The sequence below is a fragment of the Bos indicus genome, chromosome 8 (assembly GCF_029378745.1).
Source record: "Bos indicus isolate NIAB-ARS_2022 breed Sahiwal x Tharparkar chromosome 8, NIAB-ARS_B.indTharparkar_mat_pri_1.0, whole genome shotgun sequence".
Classification (NCBI taxonomy): domain Eukaryota; kingdom Metazoa; phylum Chordata; class Mammalia; order Artiodactyla; family Bovidae; genus Bos; species Bos indicus.
This window is the reverse complement of record NC_091767.1, coordinates 10484328-10509637: the sequence shown is the minus strand read 5'-3', so window position 1 is coordinate 10509637 and position 25310 is coordinate 10484328. Positions and strand designations below refer to the sequence as shown.

Below are 25310 nucleotides of genomic sequence, written 5' to 3'. Positions count from 1 at the left end.
CGTGATGGAGCTGATGAGAGCATTCACTGCCCGTGGCATGTTCAGTGCAGTGCTTGGCCACAGTGGCCTCTGTAGGTAAGAGTGTCCTATTCCTGCACGTCAGCATTCCCCTTAGGGAGTCATTTTCATTTTCCTGGGTTTCTGGCCAGCATTAAGACTATTAACTCAAAACAGCTTGAATCTCAAGTGGTGCTCACCACTCTGATACCTGGTTTTAGTGAAAGAGAAAAATGACTCCTAATTTTGTAAGTCATTGCTGAGATTCATAGGCTTGACAAGAAGACGTGTGTGTGTGGGGTGGGGGGAAACATTTCACCTGAATTCTTCCTTTGATCATTATAATCATTATGCATACCCTTCCCTCCCCCTTCTTTTGTTTTCCTTCATTTAACATGACTCTAAAACATGGAGTAGGAAATAAATGATGCAGATGGTTTTCACTTACATGAAAAATCGTTGCTAGGAACTGAAAATGAGGGTTTTCACAGTTGACATCCCTGCTTTTCAAGGAGATTATGGCTGCCGCACGCTGCAGGAACACGATGGTGATGGTGACGATGAATACCGTACACTGTGTACCAGCTCAGGCACGTCTGTCCCATGAGGCGTAGCTGCTATTACCCTCATTTTGCCGAGGATGAAACCGAAGCATGAGGAGGTTAATCACGTTCCTGGTTGCATAGTTAAGAAGTAGCAGAACCAGGATTTGAACTCAGTCTGACCCGAGAGCTGGTGCTCTCAACCACTGGGTTAGATCTGGGAGGACAAGGGGAAGACGTCCTTGAAATGAGAGCCAACGTCCTAAAGCTTTGGCAGGCTATTTACTTTTCTCTTTTCTCTATAGGTATTCTGAGAGAAGCCTCACAAAGTGCATTGGAATTACTATTGAGACCAGACCAGATTACTGCATGAAGCGGCATCTCAGTGACATGTTGACCTATGGCTGCACAAGGCTGGAGATTGGGGTGCAGAGTGTCTATGAGGATGTGGCCAGAGATACCAACCGGTAAGATGGCATGGGCGAACTGCATGAGCCTTCCTCTTCCCCCACCAAGCAGATCGATGTTCCTACCCATCTGAGAGGGAGGGGTCTGGGTGTTCCTCCTATTCATTTTTCTGTCCATGCTCTGAACCCCATCTTCTCCTTCCTTGACTTTCAGTCTTTCTGTGCTGACTCTTTTCTAGTAGCCTATAAACATCATCTTCATCTCTCTTCCTATTCATAAATAGCCTTTCCTGTACAGAAAGCAAAGGCAGGGCTCAAAGTCAATAGTTTAAAGCAGGAGAGAAGGCCAAGGAGACTAGGAACAGAGAAAAGGGTTTGAACAAGAAGGAAGCCAGGGGGACTTCCATAGTGGCCCAGTGGTTGAGAATTCGCCTGTCAGTGTGGGGGACACAGGTTTGATTGCTGGGTGATGGTCATCGTTAACTAAGACCCCACATGCTGCTGGGTAACCAAGCCTGTGTGCCACAATTACTGAGCCCATGCACCTCAACTGCATGGATTGGAGGTGCATCTCAACCCATGCACCCACACGTGGGTGGAGGCACCCACGTGTGCCTCAACTAGAGAGCCAGCGCACCAAAAACTATAGAGCCCACGTGCCCTGGAGCCCGCACACCACAGCGAAGATTCTGTGTGTCACAACTGAGTCCCAACACAGTCGATCAGTTCATAAAGAAATAAGCCCAGGTGAGATCTAACAGATTAGTTTTTATGAAGCAAATGCCAACTGGCAGGGTACTGAAAGAAAGGCTGGTGAGATGATGGGTATAAACTTTGAGAAATTTGAGAGTCTAAGGAAGGAAGGAGTAAGAGCTGATAGAGCCAAGATGAAGTTCTTTTCTGTTCAGAAGTAAAAACAGGTTTCGGGAGTAGGTGTGTGTTGAGTTGGACCTTAAAGACTGCTTCACTTTAATAGGAGTTAGACATGATGGAGGGTTGTGATTGGAGACGGAAGTAAAGGGAAATCAGGGAGACACATGGGTCAGCATCTTGGAAACAACCAAGAAGAGCTCCAGGCTAAGGAAGACAGATGCTTCCCTTAAGGGAATTTGTTGTTATTTAGTCGATACGTCATGTCTGACTCTTTGTGACCCCATAGACTGTAGCCCCTCCAGGCTTCTCTGTCCATGAAATTTCTCAGGCAAGAATACTGGAGTGGGTTGCCATTTCATTCTCCAGGGAATATTCCCAACCCAGGAATCGAACCCACATCTCCTGCATTGGCAACTAGATTCTTTACCACTGAGCCACCAGGGAAGCCCCTTTAAGGTAATAGAGATCTCCAAAATATTTTTGTGCGCAGGAAGAGTCTGATGGATATCAGGCTTGAGAAAGAGCAATGTGAATACGATGCAGTCTTGTTGGGGAAGGCTTGAGCCAGAAACGCTGGTAGGGCTGCTGCAGTAATAAGGCTGTGCTGGAGGGGTACCTTGGGGATGGAGTCTCTCGGAGATCAGAGAAGCTTTCTGAAGAAAATGATGTGGAAGCTGAGACTCACAGGAAGAGTCTGAGTTCATCCGGTGGGGAAGAGGAAGACTCTTTCAGGCTGCTGAGACTCACAGGAAGAGTCTGAGTTCGTCAGGTGGGGAAGAGGAAGACTGTTTCAGGCTGAAAGAAGAGTACAGGCAAGCTCCTGAGAGCGGAAGCACATCATGGCATGTTTAGGGATTTTGGGGTGATTTTGTTTGGTGGAGTGTGAGGTGGGAGCACGGTCAGAGGTGAGGCTGAAAGGGTCAGCAGAGGGACTGAGCCTTCGAAGTTGGCCCAGTGGGCTTAGACTTTAATCCAAGGCCAGCTAAGTCTGCATTTTATTTATTCATTTATTTATTTTTGGCCACACCACATGGCATGTGGGATCTTAAGTTCCCCTACCAGGGATCGAACCCCTGCCCCCTGCAGAGGAAACTGGAAGTCTTAAACCACCGGACCCCAGGGAAGTCCCCATATCCGCATTTTAGAAACATCGCTTTTTAGGGATCACAGTGTGAGGGTGGACTAAGAAGATGGAAGGAAGGCCAGTTCAGAGGCTGTTGCAGGAATTCAAGCAGGAGGTGATGTCCTGAAAAGCAGTGTATGGTGACCGAATGAGAATGAAGGTGAGAAAGAATGGGAGGGAGGGAGGCTGGGAGGCAAGACGAGTTTCACTATGGAAAACTAGGCTTTAGACCCTTACGTGCTGGTGCAGCAACCAGTTGAAGGTTTGCTTTAGAGCCAGGCTGTCAAGCAGAACATTCCACAGTGACTGAAATGTTTAGAACCCACATTGTCCACTGTGGTAGCACAGCCAAGGAACTGAATTACTGATTTGGATCAGTTTCAAGATAAACTTGAATAACCATGTGTGCCTCGTGACTGTTGTACAGCGCAGCAGTAGAGTATTGGGTATTTGGGCGTGGTGTCACAAGAGAGGCCTGACCCAGCCATGGAAATTGAGAAGTCATTAGCAAAAAGAGATCAGAGAGTGAAGCCATGGAAATGAATAGGAACCTTCAGAGAGTGGGCTGGGGTCCACAGTTTCTAGGAGTTTTTTGGTGGTGAATGGGAAGGTCTTTCTGGTGAGAGCCCTGTGGGCTTCAGTTTTTAATAGCCCCTAACTATTAATAGGGCTTGCGTCTTGAATGTAGCGCTAGAATGTTAAGCTGACTTATCCAGCTGGCCCCAAATGATTATACTTTGTCACTCAATTATTCTCTCTTCTTACTAATACTTTTTTAAGGACCTGCCTGCCCACCAGAGTGAAATGTACTTTGCATATTGATGAATCTCTCTGTCTCTCTCTGCCCACCTTTCCCTTCCTCCCTTTCTTTCTCCCAATGAAATTATTTGTAATAAATATTTTTAAAAGAAAGGGCATAACAAAATCCTGTTCTTGTAAGGCTCTGATCTCACTATTCTTGTTTTTAACCTAGGTATTTATATTAGCAGACTTATTGTGACCCATAATGCTAAACCAGGTAATTTTAGTGTATATTAATTCTTCTTCCCTGGTGGCTCAGTCGGTGAAGAATCCACCTGCAATGCAGAAGACCCAGGCTCAATCCCTGGATTGAGAAGATCCCCTGGAGAAGGAAATGGCAACCCACTCCAGTATTCTTAGCTGGAGAATCCCCTCGGATAGAGGAGCCTAGCGGGCTATAGTCCGTGGGCTCACAAGAGTAGGACACAACGAAGCAACTAAACCACCACCATATTAATTGTTGTGACCTCAGTCACTTGCTGTCAGAACTTTGAGGAGGTGCATAAGGAATTTCTGAGAAATATCTTAGAATTAAAATTATTTTTCTCCAGGCCTTCTTAGAAGCAGAGACGTAAAGATGACTTTCTAAGATTTCCTCTTCCCCAACCATATTCCTCATTCCAGAGCTACCGCTACCTGTGTCAGACTTTGTTTTGCTCTGTTGCTGCTGCTCACCTTCTTGCCCGTTTATTTGTGTAACAGGTAGTGAATTTTCTTTCCTCAGGGGCCATACTGTGAAGGCAGTGTGCGAGTCCTTCCACCTGGCCAAAGATTCTGGCTTCAAAGTGGTGGCTCACATGATGCCTGATCTGCCGAACGTGGGGCTGGAGAGAGACATTGAACAGTTCACAGTAAGTGTTGACCCAAACCAGGCTGCCGTGAGAATGCCTGTGCGTCCTGCTGCTACCCGCTCTGCTTTTTTTCTCTTTTTTTGTTTAACTTTTTATTTTGTGTTGGCGTATAGCCGATTAACAATGTTGAGATAGTTTCAGGTGGATAGCGCAGGGACTCAGCCATATGTATACATGTATCCAGTAAGTATAATTCTTCCATCTTTTGGGAATTGTTCTCTGACTGATTCCTCCACTGGATATGAATATTTTTAATGTTAATTATATGAACTTTCTAGGCAATTTTTTAAAAATATTTTCCCCACACTATTAATATTTTTCTTGGTCTTTTACTTTTTTTTCTGTTGTTAAGCTTTCCTGTTTACTTATTTATTTAGTGATTTCTTAAGATGCTTCTAAGCTTAGAACTGCCTTTCTCTTTCAGGATTTCCCTAAACAGGGAAAGAAACTATTCTGTTTTCTTCTAGCCTTTCTGTTCTTTGAATTTTAATACCTAACTCTGGGGTTTGTTTGCTTTTTTAAAAGATAATTTATTAATGTATTTTTGGTCGTGCTGGGTGTTCATTGCTGCACTCGGGCTTTCTCTGGTTGTGGCGAGGGGGGCTCCTCTTGGTTGTGATGCACGGGCTCTCATCGTGACGGCCTCTCGTGTCGTGGAGCTCAGCTCTATAGGCTTCAGCGGTTGCATCTCACAAGCTCGAGAGCTTGGGCTCAGGAGTTGAGGTGCCCAGTCTCCAGTTGCCTGCAGTGTGTGAAATCTCTGACCAGGGATCAGACCGTGTCCCCTGCATTGGCAGGTGGGTTCTTATCCACTGTACCCCCAGGAAATCCTGTTTGTTTGTTTTCACCCTATCACATGTTAGCTTGATCCATGTTAGCTTGGTCTTGGGAAATGAGATTGGTCAGAACTCTTTCTTCCTTCAGATTCTCAAATAGGAAAGTGGCTTAGGGATATCCTTTTAGAGAAGAGGATGAAAATGTTTATCAAGTTATTTCATCAGCAAAAAGACTTTTATGCTCTGTTATTAGAACTGTGGAATTCATCATGATGTTCTTTCTTTCCTTTCAGAAAGTTTATTTTTATTATTTCCAAGCAAATGAAATACAACTAAAAGTCTGTTTTATAAGACAGCATTAATTCACAGATGTTCACAGATGTTACGAATTCCCTCATATTGACTATGTAATAGATTTTGAGTCATATCTTCCTCTCAGTAGTATTAGCTGGGTACTCAGACTATAAGCCTAAAAGGCACCTGAAACACACATTTCTTTAGCACAGCTTCTGGGTGGGCCAGTGATATAGCCAGAGTTCATAACTTTAAGTGCCCTTGGGGGAAAAAAAATGTAATAGCAAATAACTGAGTCTCACAATTTATTTTCTTAGTGTCTTTAAAGAATAGTTCAGAAATAACATTGCAAAGACAGCCCTCCATGTAAACAGATTCATCTTCTTGTTTACAGTCTTTTCAAAGAAACCCACAGGGAATATGAGTAGACTGTATGCCTTTTCTAACTTCATCCCAGCAAATGAATAACACAATAGAGCCAAAATGAGAAAAATCAGATTTCTCTCTAGAAAAAAATCCTCTGAAAAATCAACCTATAGATTATCGTAAATATTTTTACAAATCAATTTTTTTAAAAAGACACCCTAATAGAATGGGGGAAAAAAATCTTGAACAAGCACTTCACAAATAAGATGTTCAGCTACTCAATACCTGTTCAAAAGTCATTTATCTTCAAAGAAATGAAATTTAAAACTACAGTGCACGGCTAGTGTATACTCATCAGGGTAGTGAAAATGAAAAAAGACAATATCAAGTGTTGATAAGAGTGTGAAGCAACTGGAACTCTCATTCACTGTTAGTGGGAATATAAATTGGTACATCAGATTAGAAAGCTGTTTGATAGTATCTACACTTATGATTTGTGTACTTTTCCATACTAAGATATATTTCAATAAAAGGTTTACTAATTAAAAAAAAAACAAACTAGGTTTTATCTAGGAAATCTTGTTTTCTAGAGATTTTCTGAACTAGTAGGCAGCATGTTATTGGCACCCACTCCAGTCCTCTTGCCTGGAGAATCCCACAGACGGAGGAGCCTGGTGGGCTGCAGTCCATGGGGTCGCTAGGAGTCAGAGACGACTGAGTGACTGCACTTTCACTTTTCACTTTCATGCATTGGAGAAGGAAATAGCAACCCACTTCAGTGTTCTTGCCTGGAGAATCCCAGGGACGGGGGAGCCTGGTGGGCTGCCGTCTGTGGGGTCGCACAGAGTCGAACATGACTGAAGTGACTTAGCAGTAGCAGGCAGCATATTTTACACTTTAAAAACTTTTTCCTCGTCTACTTTTATTGTCACATTAGCAGCCCACAGATAGTTCCCTTAGCATGTTTTATTCATTGGAAGCATTGCTAGGTAAGGGGTCTACTTGTAATAATTGTAGAAGTCTATAAAATGTTATCACTCTGGAGGACAAGGCAGCCTTGCCTGGTACACCCATAAAGCATCTACAGCCACTGAGGTATTGCAGCCGTAGTATCTCTAGGGTTGTGTGCTGTGCACCTTAGTTATAAATTGGCTTTGCTCTCACACCTTGTTACTTAGGTTAATTCTGAGTCACTAAGAGCAGAAGTGGTCATTTGCGTCTGTTCAACGTAGATTCACACTCTTATCTAGTGATAGGTGCAGAGCTGGTCAAAGCTGTGTGTGATCAACAGCATTTACTTATATTGTCTAGTAACTCAAATTTCCTTTTGGAATGAAATTTTCTTTTTCCTTATAAAGCTGAAAATCCTGGTTGTGATGGAGAATGTTTAACATCTTAGGACTTTATCCTCCGAGCATTAACTTCACCCTTTCCACCTGTCCTCAGATAAGACTACAAAATGTTGTATCATTTATTACTCATAATGACTTTTTGCTGTTTCGGTCTTTTATTCTTTTAAAATTAGACTGCTTTTGGATATGCAAGCTCAGGGTGCTGAAAATGCTTAGCATTTCAGCTAAGTGTAGCTAAAAAAGTGTTGGTTTCTCTTGAGGAAAAATTATCTCCAGAACCTTCTGTCAATCATGGGAAGTCTTTCAAAGTCCATCCATGTTTGCCCACCTTTTTGACTCTCAGGAGTTGCCCGCACCCCCACTGAGCTTTTTTCCCAAAAACCAAGTGATCAAGTTATAGTTTGGCAGGTCCTCCGCTGCCAACACAGACACACACATACACACAGTCTGCCCTCAAACATTGTGATGTACTTGCTAATCTCCAAATCCAAAGGCTACTTCTCTGCTGACATTTTATCCAACCTTAGCATTTGTTGTTGTTAGAGACTATCTCCAGGGATTTCCCTGGTGGTCCAGTGGTTAAGAATCCACCTCCCGGTGCAAGGAATGAAAGTTAGATCCCTGGTCGGGGAAGGTAGATCCCACGGGACTATCTCCAGTCTTAAATTCTCACTTCCCTGGCTTTTGTGACTCTGCTGCCTCCTGCTTCCCTTTTTACCTCTAGGACTATTTCTTTTCTGCTAGATCTTCTTTTTCTCCTCACTGCATAAATGTGGCTTCTGTCTTTTGCTCTTCTCTCTATATATGTGTCTTGCTTCTGTTGTCCTGATTTTACCACTTACACTTCAACGAATCTCATTTTCTCTGCAGTCTTAAGCCTCAGCTCTTAAGTCCAATTGCTGAACACTCTTCAACAGGCACCAGAGGCCTTACCCGCACTTCAGACGTAATGTATCCAATATGGACATACTTCTCCATTCCCCAGTGGTCTCCTCCTCTTCCGTTTCCTGTACTATTTGTGGCCCCGCCATCCACATACTCTCCCAAGCTAGACATTTAGGAATCATTCAGGAGGAAGTAGAAAATATTTGGACTCCAGAGCCAGACTGGGGTGAGCTTGAATCCTGGCCCCGCCACTTGGTAGCAAACTGTTTGAACTTCTTTGTTCCTCAGTTTCCTCATCTTTAAAATGGGGTGGCTGTGAAGATGGGCAGAGATAATGCATAGTTAGAAAAATGCCTGGCACAGAGCGAGTGCTCATACATCTTTGCTGCTGCTGCTCCTCTTACTGTTCCCTGGACTCTGGGTCTGATCCAACAGGAGGTCCTGTCTGTTACTCCCTCTGAATATCTTTTAAAGCTGTCCCCTCCTCTTCACCCCCACCACCACAGCTTCATGCTTTCGTCAACTCCCTGCAAAGGCAGACAGCTTCTTATCTAAGTCACAGGGCCACCAGCCATGTTCCGTCTAATGTATCATTCACATCACCAGCAGAATGATGTTTATTAATTTTTAAGTTTATAAAATAAGTGGAATTAATAAGCTGTTATTAAATAGTACTTGAGAATCCAGTACCTCCTAAGGGGGTCATATCGAAATGCAGTAGTCCTCTGCCACTTTCAACTGTTGTAGCCTAGTGGTGGGGGCGGGGCTTCTAATATTTACCACTATGTTTCCTTCTTCCGTGTTTGGATTGCTTTTTCCTGAGCATCAGTAGAGAGAAAGTCGCTCGGTTGTGTCTGACTCTTTGCGACCCCGTGGTCTATAGCACACCATGCTTCCCTGTCCATCACCAACTCCTGGAGCTTGCTCAAACTCATGTCCACTGAGTCGGTGATGCCATCCAACCATCTCATCCTCTGTCATCCCCTTCTCCTCCTGCCCTCAGTCTTTGCCAGCATCAGGGTCTTTTCCAATGAATTCGCACCTCACATCAGGTGGCCAAAGTATTGGAGCTTCAGCTTTAGCATCAGACCTTCCAGGTGGTCCAAGTATTGTCAGCTTCAGCATCAGTGCTTCCAGTGAATATTCCTTTAGGATTGACCAGTTTGATCCCCTTGCTGTCCATGGGACTCTCAGGTGTCTTCTCCAGCACCACAGTTCAAAAGCATCTCCTGTGTCTCCTGCATTGCAGATGGATTCTTTACTCACCGAGCCATTGGGGAAGCCAATATATCATACTTACGTTCTTTTCTTAAGTAACTTTTTGTTTTTCTTCCAGTTAACTATAAAATCATCTCTTTTTTTTTCTTGCTTATTAGTTCTCCAAGTTCTGTAACCTTCAAATGTGCCTGTTCAGTGTTAAAGCCCCTCTGTCACTGGCCAACCCTGTCAGATACTCTAAGTTCCATTTTTAGACTCAAAATATAACTCTTGGACATTTAATCTTCCAGCTCCAACCTGGACTGGCAATTCTCTGTCTAGTTCACAGGTGTCTTCCTTAGGGCTCCTCTTCTGACTCTCTACAGTCAGAACCTTTGTTTTGGAAACCAAATTAATCTTTTTATTGGTTTATTCCTTTACTTTTATTGGTTTACTTGGGCTTCCCTGATGGCTCAGATGATAAAGAATCTGCCTGTAATGCGGGAGACCCGGGTTTGATCCCTGGGTTGGGAAGATGCCCTGGAGGAGAAAATGGCAACCCTCTCCAGTATTCTTGCCTGAAGAATCCCCATGGACAGAGGAGCCTGGAGGGCTATAGTTCATGGGGTTGCAAAGAGGCAGACACAACTAACACTAACACTTCACACTTCAACACTTCCTTTACTAAAACACATGCTCCAGCAGCTTCCTAAGAAAGGATTTATCATGGAAAGCAAACCTTTTACATGTGCAAGAATGTCTCTTCTGTCTTCCACCTTCACACTTAACAGAATCCTATAAAGCCATTTTCCCTCCTTTTTTTCTTTTTTAAAACATTATGCCATTGTCTTGTAGCTCTTCTAGTGCTGCTAAGAAGCATACTGTCATTCTTATTCCTAATACTGTATTCCTTATTCCTTAAAAACTACTATATATATAACCTGGGTTTTTTCACTCTGGAGAAAGTGATGTATCACAGTGGTGTATCTTAAGAGAGTTTTTTTTAATTAATCATGCTATATTTTGATCAACTCTTCTGAGAAATTTCTTTGTACTATGGGATACTTTTTCCTGTTTCATTTTCTGTGTTCTGTTTCTAAAACTCATATTAGAAATGTTGGATCTCCCAGGTTGATTATCTGATATTCTTATCTTTTCTGCTTTTGTCTTTTTTTTTCCTGCTTTCTTATTATTTTCTCACTTTATCTTTCAACTTTTCTATTAGATGTTTTTGTTATAGTTTTAATTTCCAAGAGTTCTTTCTTACATTCAGTTCTCTAGCATCCTCTTGTTTTGTGTGTGTGTGTGTGTGTGTGTGCACGCGCACGCGCGCGCGCTCAATCATGTCCAACTCTTTGTGGCCCCCTGGACTGCAACACTCCAGGCTCCTCTGTTCATGGAATTTTCCAGGCAAAAGTACTGGAGTGAGTTTTCATTTCCTTCTCTAGGGGATCTTCCTGACCCAGGGATCAAACAAACCCACGTCTCTTGCATCTCCTACATTGGCAAGTTCTTTGCCACCTAGGAAGCCCTTTATGGATGTACTAGATCTTCTCTCTCTAAAGGAATTACAGTTTGTTTTTTTAAGGTTTATTTTTCCTTCATGCAATGCCTCTGTTTGCTCCAAGTTCCTCTGTTTCTTTTTGTTTGGTCTGCCTTTCCTGTTTTAGACTTCCCCCCAAGTATCTGGTAATCGTTAGCCAAATGGTCATGCCTTAAAGATGAGGAGCTGAAAAACCAGATCACAAACTCTTTGTGGCTTGTTGATGGTATACCTCACAGTAATCAGCCTTCCTTTCTTTAGGGGATTCCCAAATGTCAGTACCCTGAACTCTTATTTAGGACCATTTATTTAATCCAGAGACAAACTCTCCAGCTTGCTCTTGGGGGCTGTGGGGGATATGTGTCTAGGTCACAGCAAACTGGTTACTGGTGTCCAGGGAGCAGGGTGGGGCCCACCATTTACCATGCTGGCTTTCACTTAATCTCCTTGTTTTCAAGCTCTGATCCTCACTCACATCTTCCTTTGCACCTGCCATCTCAGAGTCCAGCAGCTTTCTAGTTTCTCCAGGGAACAAACGGGCACCTTAAAAATGTCACCTTCTACAGGTGACTGCCTGTAGAAGGACTCAGAACTTAGGGGAATTAGAGATAAATCTGTGAAAAGACTTTGATCCAGTGCCATCTTCCCTCCTGCCTGATGCGTGCGGTTTCTGATGTACGTGCCTTCCTAGGACTCTCATGTGGCTGAGCTGCCCTTTCCTCCGTACCCTCCTTTGCAGATGGTTTGTTTGCAGTTTTCTTCATTTGCAGTCATTTCCCAGTCTTCCATTTTCTGTCTTCCAGAAATTACTGCCATCACTTACTCCTCCTCCTCTCTCGTCTGATGTTCCCTTTGTTCCTCCGAGTTTATGCTTTAAAAAAAATTATTTCCTGTTATTTTAGTGTGATTTTGGAAGGAAAGGAAAGAAACACATATTTCAATTCTCTGTGTTTACCAGAAATCCTGCGCCCATTCCATCTATCATCATTCTTATGAAAGGATTATATCAGCCCTTATATCTCCTAAATTTATTATGCAAGTAGCCAGAAGTACTTTGCTGAAATCCTATGTTCCCCGTATGGATGCAGACTAGGTGGAGAGTGACTTGCATACATACTTTTTGTGGATGGCTATAGAATATTTATTAAAGACTGGATGACTCTTTAAAATAGAAATGTTACAGGGAAAATTACACGCAGTTACAGCAGACTGTCCCTCAGAGCCAATGGTGCACAAAGATTACAGCATTTAAGATGATAATAGGAATCAATGAGAGAGATCGAAAACTCAGTAGTTATATCTCTTTGGAAAGCAAGTTACACAATGGGAAGCTCTGGAGTAATAATAGCACAAGATAGAAAGCATTTACTCCATTCACAAGATACAGTACTCTGGCCATTTAGACACTAATGCCAGGTCGGGGTGAGAGGGAACTATATGAATCCACTTTAATTCCTCCATCACATGTCAAGTGGAATCTAGATAAGAGCAGATTTGCAGTGCAAAATCATAGAAAGGAGAAGGCTTGATGTCTCCTTGCTTCATCCCAAGTAAAGAAATAAGCCAGCTGAGGTGATACAATGCAGGAAATGACTGTGTCAAAAGAGATGAATTAGCTGTACTGCTCAGCATCCAGGTGACAAATGGACTGTGTGTGTCTTCTGGGTTAGGAACGGTGCCCGCTGGCCTGAGAGCAACACAGTCATACCCAGGGGTCGGCATACTTTCTCTGCAGAGGGCCACACAGGAAACACTAGGTTTTGCAGCCCAGATAATGATCTACGTCACTTTTAAAAGTCACTTTTAAGTATACTTCATTATTAAAGGAGATTGTGGTCTGGAGGTAAAGGCAGGCATCAGATGAATCTTCAGTGTGATGATGTTAAGAAAGCAATAATACAGAATTCCCCCCCGCCAAAAAAAAAATTTAAGTGAAGCAACTTGTATTTGAAGGTCAGTAAGACCTCGTTGAAGAATTGGCATTCGAGCTGAGACCTAAAGGTGAGCTAGATGAAGAAAACCTGATAAGATTTCCAGGCAGAGGAAATTGCCTTTGCCACGGCAGGAAGGCAAGGTTGGGAGGCTGGCAAGTGATGACCCCGCAGCAGTGGCCAGGAGCTGGGTCAGCCAGGGCTTGGGCACCCAGCACCCAAGTGTCTTGCTCCCGTGAGACTGTAAAAACAGTGAGTTTCTGTTCTGTTTCCCCACGCTTGATGGAAAGTAGTCTAGGGACCAGGCAGGTGTGTGAGAGAAGTCGGCCCAGGATGGAAACTTCACCGTGGGTAATCTCCATGTAACTAATGGAGCTCATCTTCCCTCTCCACAGGAGTTTTTCGAGAACCCAGCTTTCCGTCCTGACGGTTTGAAACTCTACCCTACCCTGGTGATTCGTGGGACAGGGCTCTATGAGCTGTGGAAGTCAGGAAGATACAAGAGTTATTCCCCCAGCGACCTGATCGAGTTGGTGGCCCGGATCCTGGCCCTCGTGCCCCCGTGGACTCGAGTGTACCGCGTGCAGAGGTAGTGTGTTATCTTTCATGCCCGCAGTCATTACTGACAAGTCTGTCTATCCAGTGTCTAATGAGAACAGTGTCATTGAAAATTGATGGGTTTGAATTTTTTTTCATTACAAATGGGACACCAGGAATGCTGTCTGTAGACAGAGGGTCTGGGAACAAATGGGACATCAGGAATGCTCTCTGTATATAGAGGGGTTGGGGATAAGACAGGTGTGCAAGCTGCTTTGCTAGTGTCATCTGTATCCATGTGTTCATTCCTCCACTCATTCATGAGCCAGGAGATGGGTGGAGGGTGATGGTCAGCAGTGTGGTGTTGGGTTGCAGGAGCCTGTGATCTCAATCAGTGTTTCCTCTTCCGGATCTGCTCCAACCCAGATCCTATACTGAGTGTGAGAGGACGCACTGACCATGTGTGTGTTATCCCTGTTCTAGAGCCCCTGAGAGAGTAGCAACAGGCATTCTTCACTGATATTAATGTAACTATGGAGAAAGAGTGACCTGTTCCTGTTGGCATGAAGGAAATCACCTGAACAGTTTTTCCTAGGATAGAGAATCGGAGATCTCGTTTATAATCATGGTTTTGTTTTTTTTCCCTTGTCTGTGCTGAGGCACGCGGAATTTTAGTTCCCTGATCAGGGATCAGAACCATGTCCCCTGCACTGGAACTTTAGTTCAGTGGAGTCGCTCAGTCGTGTCCAACTCTTTGCGACCCCGTGGACTGCAGCACACCAGGCCTCCCTACCCATCACTAACTGCTAGAGCTTGTTCACACTCATGTCCATTGAGTAGGTGACGCAGTCCAACCATCTCATCCTCTGTCGTCCCCTTCTCCTCCCGCCTTCAATCTTTCCCAGGATCAGGGTCTTTTCCTGTGAGTCAGTTCTTCGCATCAGGTGGCCAAAGTATTGGAGTTTCAGCTTCAACATCAGTCTTTCCAATGAATATTCAGGACTGATTTCCTTTAGGGTGGACTGGCTGGATCTCCTTGTAGTCCAAGGGACTCTCGAGAGTCTTCTCCAACACCACAGTTCAAAAGCATCAATTCTTCGGCACTCAGCTTTCTTTATAGTCCAGCTCCATACATGACTACTGGAAGAACCATAACCTTGACTAGACAGACCTTTGTTGGCAAAGTAATGTCTCTGCTTTTTAATATGCTGTCTAGATGGGTCATAGCTTTCCTTCCAAGGAGCAAGCATCTTTTAATTTCATGGCTACAGTCACCATCTGCAGTGATTTGGGAGCCCCGAAATATAAAGTCTATCACTCTTTCCATTGTTTCCTCATCTATTTGTCATGAAGTGATGGGACCAGTTGCCATCATCTTAGTTTTCTGAATGTTGAGTTTTAAGCCAGCTTTTTCACTCTCCTCTTTTACTTTCATCAAGAGGCTCTTTAGTTCTTCTTTGCTTTTTGCCATAAGGGTGGTGTCATCTGCATATCTGAAATTATTGATATTTCTCCCGGCAACCTTGATTCCAGCTTGTGCTTCATCCAGCCTGGCATTTTGCATGATGTACTCTACATATAAGTTAAATAAGCTGGATGACAATATATAGCCTTCACATACTCCTTTCCCGATTTGGAAACAGTCTGTTGTTCCATGTCCAGTTCTAACTGTTACTTCTTTTCCTGCATACAGATTTCTCAAGAGGCAGGTAAGGTGGTCTGGTATTCCCATCTCTTTCAGAATTTTCCACAGTTTGTTGTGATCCACGTAGTCAAATCTTTAACATGGTCAATGAAGCAGGAGTAGATGTTTTTCTGAAACTCTCTTGCTTTTTCAATGATCCAGCAAATGTTGGCAATTGATCTCTGGTTCCTCTGCCTTTTCTAAATCCAGCTTGAACATCTGGAAGTTCCCAGTTCATGTACTATTGAAGCCTGGCTTGGAGAATTTTGAGCATTACTTTACTAGCGTGTGAGATGAGTGCAATTGTGCAATAATTTGAACGTTCTTTGGCATTGCCCTTCTTTGGGATTGGAATGAAAATTTACCTTTCCCAGTCCTGTGGCCACTGCTGAGTTTTCCAAAGTTGCTGGCATATTGAGTGCAGCACTTTCACAGCATCATCTTTTAGGATTTGAAATAGCTCAACTGGAATTCCATCACCTCCACTAGCTTTGTTCATAGTGATGCTTCCTAAGGCCCATTTAACTTCACTTTCTAGGATGTCTGGCTCTAGGTGAGTGATCATACCATTGTGCTTATCTGGGTCATGAAGATCTTTTTTGTATATTTCTTCTGTGTATGCTTCTTTATATCTTCTGCTTCTGTTAGGTCCATACCATTTCTGTCCTTTATTGTGCCCATCTTTGCATGAAATCTTCCCTTGGTAGCTCTAATTTTCTTGAAGAGATCTCTAATCTTTCCCCATTCTATTGTTTTCTTCTATTTCTTTGCATTGATCACTGAGGAAGACTGTCTTATCTCTCCTTGCTATTTTGGAACTCTGCATTCAATTGGGTATATCTTTCCTTTTCTCCTTTGCCTTCCACTTCTCTTCTCTACTCAGCTATGTGTAAGGCCTCCTCAGACAACCAGTTTGCCTTTTTGCATTTCTTTTGCTTGGGAATAGTCTTGATCACTGCCTCCAGTACAGTGTCACAAACCTCTGTCCATAGTTCTTCAGGCACTCTGTCTATCAGATCTAATCCCTTAAATCTGTTTGTTACTTCCACTGTATAATCATAAGGGATTTGATTTAAGATCATACCTGAATGGTCCAGTGGTTTTCTCTGTGTTCTTCAATTTAAGTCTGAATTTGGTGATAAGGAGTTCATGAGCTAAAACAGTCAGCTCCCAGTCTTGTTTTTGCTGATTGTATAGAGCTTCTCCATCTTTGGCTGCAACGAATATAATCAGTCTGATTTTGGTATTGCCCATCGGGTGATTTCCATTTGTAGAGTCTTCTCTTGTGTTGTTGGAAGAGAGTATTTGCTATGACCAGTGCGTTCTCTTGGCAAAACTCAGTCTTTGCCTTGCTTCATTTTGTATTCCAAGGCCAAATTTGCCTGTTATTCCAGGTGTTTCTTGACTTCCTACTTTTGCATTCCAGTCCCCTATAATGAAAAAGACATCTTTTTTGGGTGTTAGTTCTAAAAGTTCTTGTAGGTCTTCATAGTACCGTTCAACTTCAGCTTCTTCAGCATTACTGGTTGGGGCATAGACTTGGATTACTGTGATATTGAATGGTTTGTCTTGGAAACGAACAGAGATCATTCTGTTATTTTTGAGATTGCATCCAAGTACTGCATTTCGGACTCTCTTGTTGACTATGAGGGCTACTCCATTTCTTCTAATGGATTCTTGCCCACAGTAGTAGATATAATGATCATCTGAATTAAATTCACCCATTCCAGTCCATTTTAGTTCACTGATTCCTAAAGTGTTGATGTTTACTCTTGCCATCTCCTGTTTGACCACTTCCAATTTACCTTGATTCATGGACCTAACGTTCCAGGTTCCTATGCAATATTGTTCTTTACAGCATCAGATTTTACTTCCATCACCAGTCACATCCACAACTGGGTGTTGTTTTTGCTTTGGCTCCATCTCTTAATTCTTTCTGGAGTTATTTCTCCTTTCTTCTTCAGTAGCATATTGGGCACCTACTGACCTGGGAGTTTATCTTTCAGTGTCCTACCTTTTTGCCTTTTCATACTGCTCATGGGCTTCTTAAGGCAAGAATGCTGAAGTTGTTTGCCATTCCCTTCTCCAGTGGACCACGTTTTGTCAGAACTCTCCACCATGACCGTCCCGTCTTAGGTGGCCCTAGTTGCATGAGTTAGACAAGGCTGTGGGCTATGTGATCAGTTTGGTTAGTTTTCTGTGATTGTGGTTTTCAGTCTGTCTGCCCTCTGATGAATAAGGATAAAGGCTTTGGAAGCTTCCTGATGGGAGAGACTGACTGAGGGGGAAACTGGATCTTGTTCTGATGGGCCATGCTCAGTAAATCTTAAATCCAATTTTCTGTTGATGGGTGGAGCTGTGTTCCCTCCCTGTTGTTTGACCTGAGGCCAAACTATGGTGGAGGTAATGAAGATAATGGCGACCTCCTTCAAAAGGTCCCCTGGATGCACTGTTACACTCAGTGCCCCCAACCCTGCAGCAGGCCATGGCCGACCCATGCCTCTGCCAGAGATTCCTGGACTCTTAACGGGCAAGTCTGGGTCAGTCTCTTGTGGTCACTGCTCCTTTCTCCTGGATCCTGGTGTGCACAAGGTTTTGTTTGTGCCCTCCAAGAGTCTGTTTCCCCAGTCCTGTGTAAGTTCTGGCAGCTCTATGGTGGGGTTAATGGTGACCTCCTCTAAGAGGGCTTATGCCACAGCCAGGTCTGCTGCACCCAGAGCCCCTGCCCCTGTGGCAGGCCACTGCTGACCTGTACCTCCACAGGAGACATTCAAACACTCAAAGGCAGGTCTGGCTCAGTCTCTGTGGGGCCTCCTGGTGCACACAAGGTTCTGTTTGTGACCTCTAAGAGTCTGTTTCCCCAGTCCTGTGTAAGTTCTGGTGGCTCTTTGGTGGGGTTAATGGTGACCTCCTCCAAGAGGGCTTATGCCATACCCAAGTCTGTTGCACCCAGAGCCCCTGCCCCTGCGGCAGGCCACTGCTGACCTGTACTTCCTCAGGAGACACTTAAACACTCACAGGCAGGTCTGGCTCAGTCTCTGTGGGGCCTGCTGGTGCACACAAGGTTTTGTTTGAGCCCTTGAACCATCTCTGATGGGTATGGGGTTTGTTTCTAAATGCAGTTTTGCCCCTCCTGCCGTCTTGCTGGGGCTTCTCCTTTGCCCTTGGATGTGGGGTATTATCTCTTTTTGGTGGGATCCAACATTGTCCTGTCAATGGTTGTTCAGCAGCGAGTTGTAATTTTGGAGTTCTTGAAGGAGAAGATGAGCACACGTCCTTCTACTCTGCCATCTTATGGATATACTGTAGTGGAAGAGTGGAGCCCTAACCACCGGACACTCAGGGAAGTTCCACCCCCACCTTTTTTTTTCTAACTAGAAACATAACACTGAAGATAAAGTTAAAGGCCATAAAGTTACCTATTTACTACAATCCTGACAAAGCCATTCCTGCATTTCCTGGTTGTTAAGGCACATTTCCACCACCCTGCTCAAAACCACCCAGATTCTAATATTACCAGTAAAAGACCAAATGGGATTAACAAATGGATGTCCTGTCAGCTGTCCTGTGACTAGTACTCTGCTGAGCACAAAGACTGTGCTACTCATAACATACAGCAGAACTGTCAACTATGGGAAGATCATCAAGGATGTAAAATAATGGATTTGCTTAAAGGTCAAAGGGTGTTTGGGCTTCTTAGGTGACTCGGTGGTAAAGAATCCACCTGCCAATGCAGGAGACACAGGTTTGATCCCTGGTTGGGGAAGATCCTCTGAAGTAGGAAATGGCAGCCTACTCCAGTATCCTTGCCTGGAGAATCCCATGGACAGAGGAGCCTGATGGGCTACAGTCCATGGGGTCTCAAAGAGTCGGACCCGACTGAGCAACTAAACAAGAACAACATCAAAGAATGGTTATACATTTCTGCCACAACATATTGATTTCTTAAATTTTTATAATTGTTGGCCCACCATAAGGACCTAAATTGCTTAATGATTATTATTATTTTTTTTAAGTACAGTTAAAAATAAAAAGGAGAAGGACTTCCTTCGTGGTCCAGTGGTTAAGACTCTGTGCTCCCAATGCCAGTCTCCATGCTCCATTATCCTAAGTTCAGTTCCTGATCAGGGAACTAGGATCCTTCATGCTGTATGATGTAACCATAAATAAATAAATACACACCAATTTCTTTAAAAAAAAAATTACTAAGGAGATAGTGATGAGAAAATTCAGTTATCACAATTATTTGCATTCTCCTCCTTCTCTTTCACCTTTCTGGAACAATTCAGTCTAAGAGACATTAGGAGGTACTGAGCCATGCAGGCATCCTCATGGAGATCTAGGGAGCCATGGGACCCAGAGCACGGGGAGGAGGGTGTTCTTGTGAAGGAGTCAGTTGCGGGGTTCAGGCTGGAGCAGCCCAGGTGTGAGGGGGGACATTCTTGCTGATGCCTGCCCTTGGCACCATTTGTCAGCAGGGCAAGGAGAGTGTGTCCAGGGGATCCAGAGATGAGGACAGAAAGAAAGGGTCAGTAACATGCAGGAGGTGGATCTAGTAGGTAGACAGTATTAAGGGTAATGGGCCTGGCTTTTTGTTATCTGAAAAGAGAATTTGTCATTGTTGTGCAGTTGCTAAATAATGTCCAGCTCTTTGTGACCCCATGGACTGTAGCCCTCCAGGCTGCTCTGTCCATGGGATTCTCCAGGCAAGCATACCGCCATTCCCTTTTGTACAGGATCTTCCCAACCCAGGGATCAAGCCTGCTTTGGCAGGCAGGTTCTTTACCATTGAGCCATCAGGGAAGCCTGAAAATGGAACTACAAATATGAAAAAGGAAAAAATTAGAATATACCACATGGTGTTCTGGAATAGGGGATACTGGTGTCAATTTGTGGTTTTCAACCTGTCCGGTAGATATAGAAATAATTGTAACAAATGATAACAAATACAGTGTGTGTGTGTGGACATGTCCTTTTCACAGTCTATTTAACAGGCATGGTTTTTGCAATTCTGGGCTGCTTGTTGGTGAGGTGGCTGTTTGAAATGGCCTCTAAACATCATACTGAAGTGTCGTATAGTGTTCCTGTATGCAAGAAGGCTGTAACTGTGCCTTATGGAGAAAATACCTATGTCAGATTAGCTTCATTCAGACATGAGCTATTTGAGGCATGCTGCTAAGTCGCTTCAGTTGTGTCCAACTCTGTGCGACCCCATGGACTGCAGCCCACCAGGCTTCTCCGTCCATGGGATTCTCCAGGCAAGAACACTGGAGTGGGTTGCCATTTCCTTCTCCACTTTGAGGCATAAGTTCAATGTTAATGAAGCATCTCTCCATCTATTGAGAAAAAGAGCACAAGACCGTACATAGAAACACAAATTTTTAAAAAGTCACGTTTGATCAGCTGATGGGAATGCTGGGACCAGAGGCTCACAGGAAGTTGGGATGGAGTCTAGGATTAGACAGTAGTAAAGTGCCGCTGTCAGTCTCTGGATTTTGGTGGTTGTATTATGGTTACGTAAAAGAAGATCCTTGCTGTAGGAGATACTTAAGAGTATTCTGGGGGGCCATTGGGACATCTTGTTCCCAATTTACTTTCAAATACTTGAGGAATATAGTTATTGGTACCGCACTTGGGAATTTTTCTGTGACTTTGAGATGCAGTAAGTAGTGTTAACAACAGCAAAAGAAAAGTTTCCTTTGCATTTAACTGATTGGGGCCACCAGAGAAAAACGAGTACACTACTTCTCAGCAGTCAAGCGAGGCAACAGGTATCACAGAATAGACATTTCCCAGCCATGGTCACCAGTTTGCTTTTTTTTTTTTTTAGCCAAGAATAACAAGGCATAGCATGGGAAATCAGATGAAGAGTTTGCATCCTCCCCACTGTATTTATCTTTAAATTCCTTAGTGCTGTAACCAGTGAGTCTCAAGCAATGAAGACATTGCTATAACATTAAAAGCTTAATTTTATAGGTTTTATGAAATATCACTGAGGGACATTATCATGGCTTACCATCAACTGAAAAAATAACGGCTTTGAGAAAACAGGAGCAGCAAATATAATCTCTCCAGTAAAACTATAAAGGGGTCATGACAGAAAGAATTAAGAGTATGTATTTTAGACAAGCAAAAGGGCATAGGAGGAGAAAGTCTTGATATTATGCATGACTAACATGAAGCTGATTAAAGAAACACCCATGTTCCCCGTTCTCCTGTCTCGACCCCATTACAGCTCTCTGGAGACTCGAACAGTAGAAGAGGCCCCTACCCGCTTCCCGCCCCCAGCTCTGACCCTAGGGGCCAGACTGTCTTTCTCTATCAGTACATCGCTTACAGGGTTTATGTGGAACACGTAGTACTCGGGGGTGTAGGATTAAGCTTTTGAAGTGACACTCTTATTACCTTACCAATGTGTGAGTGAATTAAAACCTGATAGACTACTGTGAAACAAGAAGTAAAATCTCTTTAAAAATGCCACCTTGGTAATGTCCTCAGTGAATCTCTGGGCAGTTTCTATTTGAAGACAGTGATGATTCAGTTGCCAGCAGTGAAGACCTTTGGTAGAGAGTCATCTCGAGTTTAGCTGTGTGGTCAGATTTTCATGCTTTGGGACTGATAATTTACTTAACTTTTTAATTTATTTTTGATTTGGAGGAAGGTTGCTTTATACTGTTGTGTCGGTTTCTGGCGTACAACACCACGAATCAGCCATAGCTATACATGTATCGCCTCTCTCCCCCACAGAGAGCCAGGCTGGGCTCCCTGTCTTATATAGCAACTTCCCTCCTAATTCTGAAGTTGATTATTTTCTAGTATTTTTAATATAAAGATAAAATCTTTGTCATTTTATTTTTACATTTTTGTGTGTTTAATATAGCTATGATGTTGTTTTTCACGTTTCCATTAGAATTCTGGTTTTTTGTGTAGCTCACTGTGGACTTCCCTGTAGCTCAAACAGTAAAGAATCTGCCTGCAATGCAGGAGACCAGGGTTCGATCCCTGGACCTGGAAGATCCTCTGGAGAAGGGAACAGCAACAGTTTCCAGTATTCTTCCCTGGAGAATCCGTTGGTGGGCTACAGTCTGTGGGGTTGCAAAGAGTTGGACACGACTAACACACATAAACTGTGGAATTCATTCAAGTTTACAATATCTTGCTACTTGTTTTTTAACGATTTTATTGACGTATTTTCTTGGTATGTGCTGCATAATATGATTCAAGTTTGCTTTATATTGACTTGCTTTTTGTTATCAATAGTCACTGACATTCTTGACCAGGCTTTGTGGTACTGGGGTGTGGGGTGTAATGTGGCATCACTGGTCATTGATCCAGTACATTCCTTTTTGATCATGTGATTTTTATGCTTCTTCCCAACAAAGTTCATAGAATAGTACTAATTATCAGAACTTATATTTTCTTCTCAATTTTCAGCCATGTATTTAATTTTTCTTGCAATATAACTATATTTACATCAACAGAATGATATTTCATTTATAAAGGTACTGTAAAAATCACTTTCAATATATGTGGTATGAACAGGCTTACATTATTTTTCTAAAACTTTCTTTGTATAATTGGGATGCAGTACATTTTGTTATCGTTGTTCAGTTGCCAAGTCAAATCCAACTCTTTGCGACCCCACGGAATGCAGTGCGCCAGGCTTTCCAGTCCTTCACTATCTCCCAGAGTTTACTCAAACTCATGTCCATTGAGTCCATGATGCTATCTAACCATCTCATCCTCTGCCACCCTCTTCTTTTGCCGTCAGTCTTTCTTAGCATCAGGGTCTTTTCCAGATATGCCACCCTTCGCATCAGGTGGCCAAAGTATTGCAGCTTCAGCATCAGTCCTTCCAATGAATGTTGGGGTTGATTTCCTTTAGGATTGACTAGTTTGATCTCCTTGCTGTCCAAGGGACTTTCAAGAGTCTTCTCCAGCACCCCAGTTCAAAGGCATCAATTGATTGGCACTCAGCCTTCTTTATGATCCAACTCTGACATCCATACATGACTCATGGGAAACCCATAGCTTTGACTATACAGACTTTTGTCAGCAAAGTGATGTCTCTGCTTTTTAATACTCTGTCTAGGTTTGTCATCCTTTTCCTTCCAGGGAGCAGGTCCTTTAATTTCATGCCTGCAGTCACCGTCCACAGTGATTTTGGAGCCCAAGAAAAGAAAATCTGTCATTGCTTCTGCTTTTTCCCCATCTGTTTGCCATGAAGTAATGGAACCAGATGCCATGATCTTAGTTTTTTGAATGTTGAGTTTTAAGCCAGCTTTTTCATTCTTCTTTTCACCCTCATCAAGAGGCTCTTTAGTTTCTCTTGACTTTCTGCCATTAGAGTGGTATCATCTGCATATCTGAGGTTACCCCCAGAGTAAATCTTCATAGGAAGAGGCAGGTTTCATATTCTTGCTATCACTCCTAGTATTTTATGCTTCTCTTTATACTATGATCATCACCATTTCAGTGTCTTGTGTGATAGTACAATGAGTTCTCTCAATTTAACAGACAGTGGGTCTGTGCGGTACATTTTATACACTGGCAAATAATGCTTTTTGAATTCTATTTCTTGCCAATGACTTAAAAAATCTTCATAGTTATCATTTTAATGGCAGCCTGGTAATCTAGCATTTGAATTTGTCTCATTCAGCAAACTGTTCCCTAATGTTAGACATTTAGGTTGCTTCCTGGTTTCTTCATCTCTCTTTTTTTATTATTATTATCTTGGCCTCTACTCCATCTAAAATTCATGTGCATAGAACTTTTTACTTCTGTTGAAGTAACCTGTTAGAGTAGTAGAACCCAGGAGAAGGATTACTTGTAACAAAGGATCTAAGCGTTGTTGTTACTATTCCTTTTAACATACTTTCTGGAACAAGGAACGTATAAATGAGTGTTATCTTTTTTGCTATGTATATTGATATGGTTTTCCAAAGGAATTATATCATATTAGAGTAAATATGTGGTTTCTGGTTTTATCACAACCTCTACAGAATTAAATGGTTGTATTTTTTATTTTATTTACCTAGGATTTTAATTTGCATTTCCCGAGCTATTGGTGAGGATTAACATGTCTCCCATGAAGCTGATTATTATCTGTGTCTTCTTACATCAGTTGTCTGTTTATATATAATTTGCCAATCATGAAATTTGGATCATAAAGAAGATAGATGGTACTTTTTATTGAGATAGCTCAAAAAGAAAACTTGATAAATTTTAACTTTCAAAGGTCTTGGAATGGTCTTCTCTTTCCTGGGCGGATATGAAGACTAGGAAACCAACAAACTTGTGTTCGTGTTCACATAGTACAGTTCAGTTCAGTCGCTCAGTCATGTCCGACTCTTTGCGACCCCATGAACAGCAGCACCCCAGGCCTCCCTGTCCATCACCAACTGCGGGAGTCTACCCAAACTCATGTCCATTGAGTCGGTGATGCCATCCAGCCATCTCATCCTCTGTCGTCCCCTTCTCCTCCTGCCTTCAATCTTTCCCAGCATCAGGGTCTTTTCAGATGAGTCAGCTCTTCACATAGGTTGGCCAAAGTATTGGAGTTTCAGCTTCAACATCAGTCCTTCCAATGGACACCCAGGACTGATTTCCTTTAGGGTGGACTGGCTGGATCTCCTTGCAGTCCAAGGGACTCTCAAGAGTCTTCTCCAACACCACAGTTCAAAGGCATCAATTCTTCGGTGCACAGCTTTCTTTATAGTCCAACTCTCACATCCATACATGACTACTGGAAAAACCATAGCCTTGACTAGATGGACCTTTGTTGACAAAGTAATGTCTCTGCTTTTGAATATGCTATCTAGGTTGGTCATAACTTTCCTTCCAAGGAGTAAGCGTCTTTTAATTTCATGGCTGCAGTCACCATCTGCAGTGATTTTGGAGCCCCCCCAAAAATAAAAGTCTGACACTGTTTGCACTGTTTCCCCATCTGTTTGCCATGAAGGGGTGGGACTGGATGCCATGATCTTAGTTTTCTGAATGTTGAGCTTTAAGCCAACTTTTTCACTCTCCTCTTTCACTTTCATCAAGAGGCTCTTTAGTTCTTCTTCACTTTCTGCCATAAGGGTGGTGTCATCTGCATATCTGAGTTTATTGATATTAACACTTAACAATTTGGTAGCTATGTTTTGGTA

The 25310-nt window shown here is 43.0% G+C and overlaps 1 protein-coding gene across 1 annotated transcript in view; it reads left to right on the top strand.

Annotated features, from left to right (window-relative positions):
• Positions 1-25310, top strand: part of ELP3 (elongator acetyltransferase complex subunit 3) — a 118829-nt gene that overhangs the window by 40986 nt on the left and 52533 nt on the right. Inside the window, exons 8-10 of the mRNA XM_019965833.2 lie at positions 845-1006; positions 4468-4594; positions 13334-13527. Coding sequence (XP_019821392.1) covers positions 845-1006; positions 4468-4594; positions 13334-13527 — 483 coding nt within the window. The remainder of the gene's footprint in view (positions 1-844; positions 1007-4467; positions 4595-13333; positions 13528-25310) is intronic.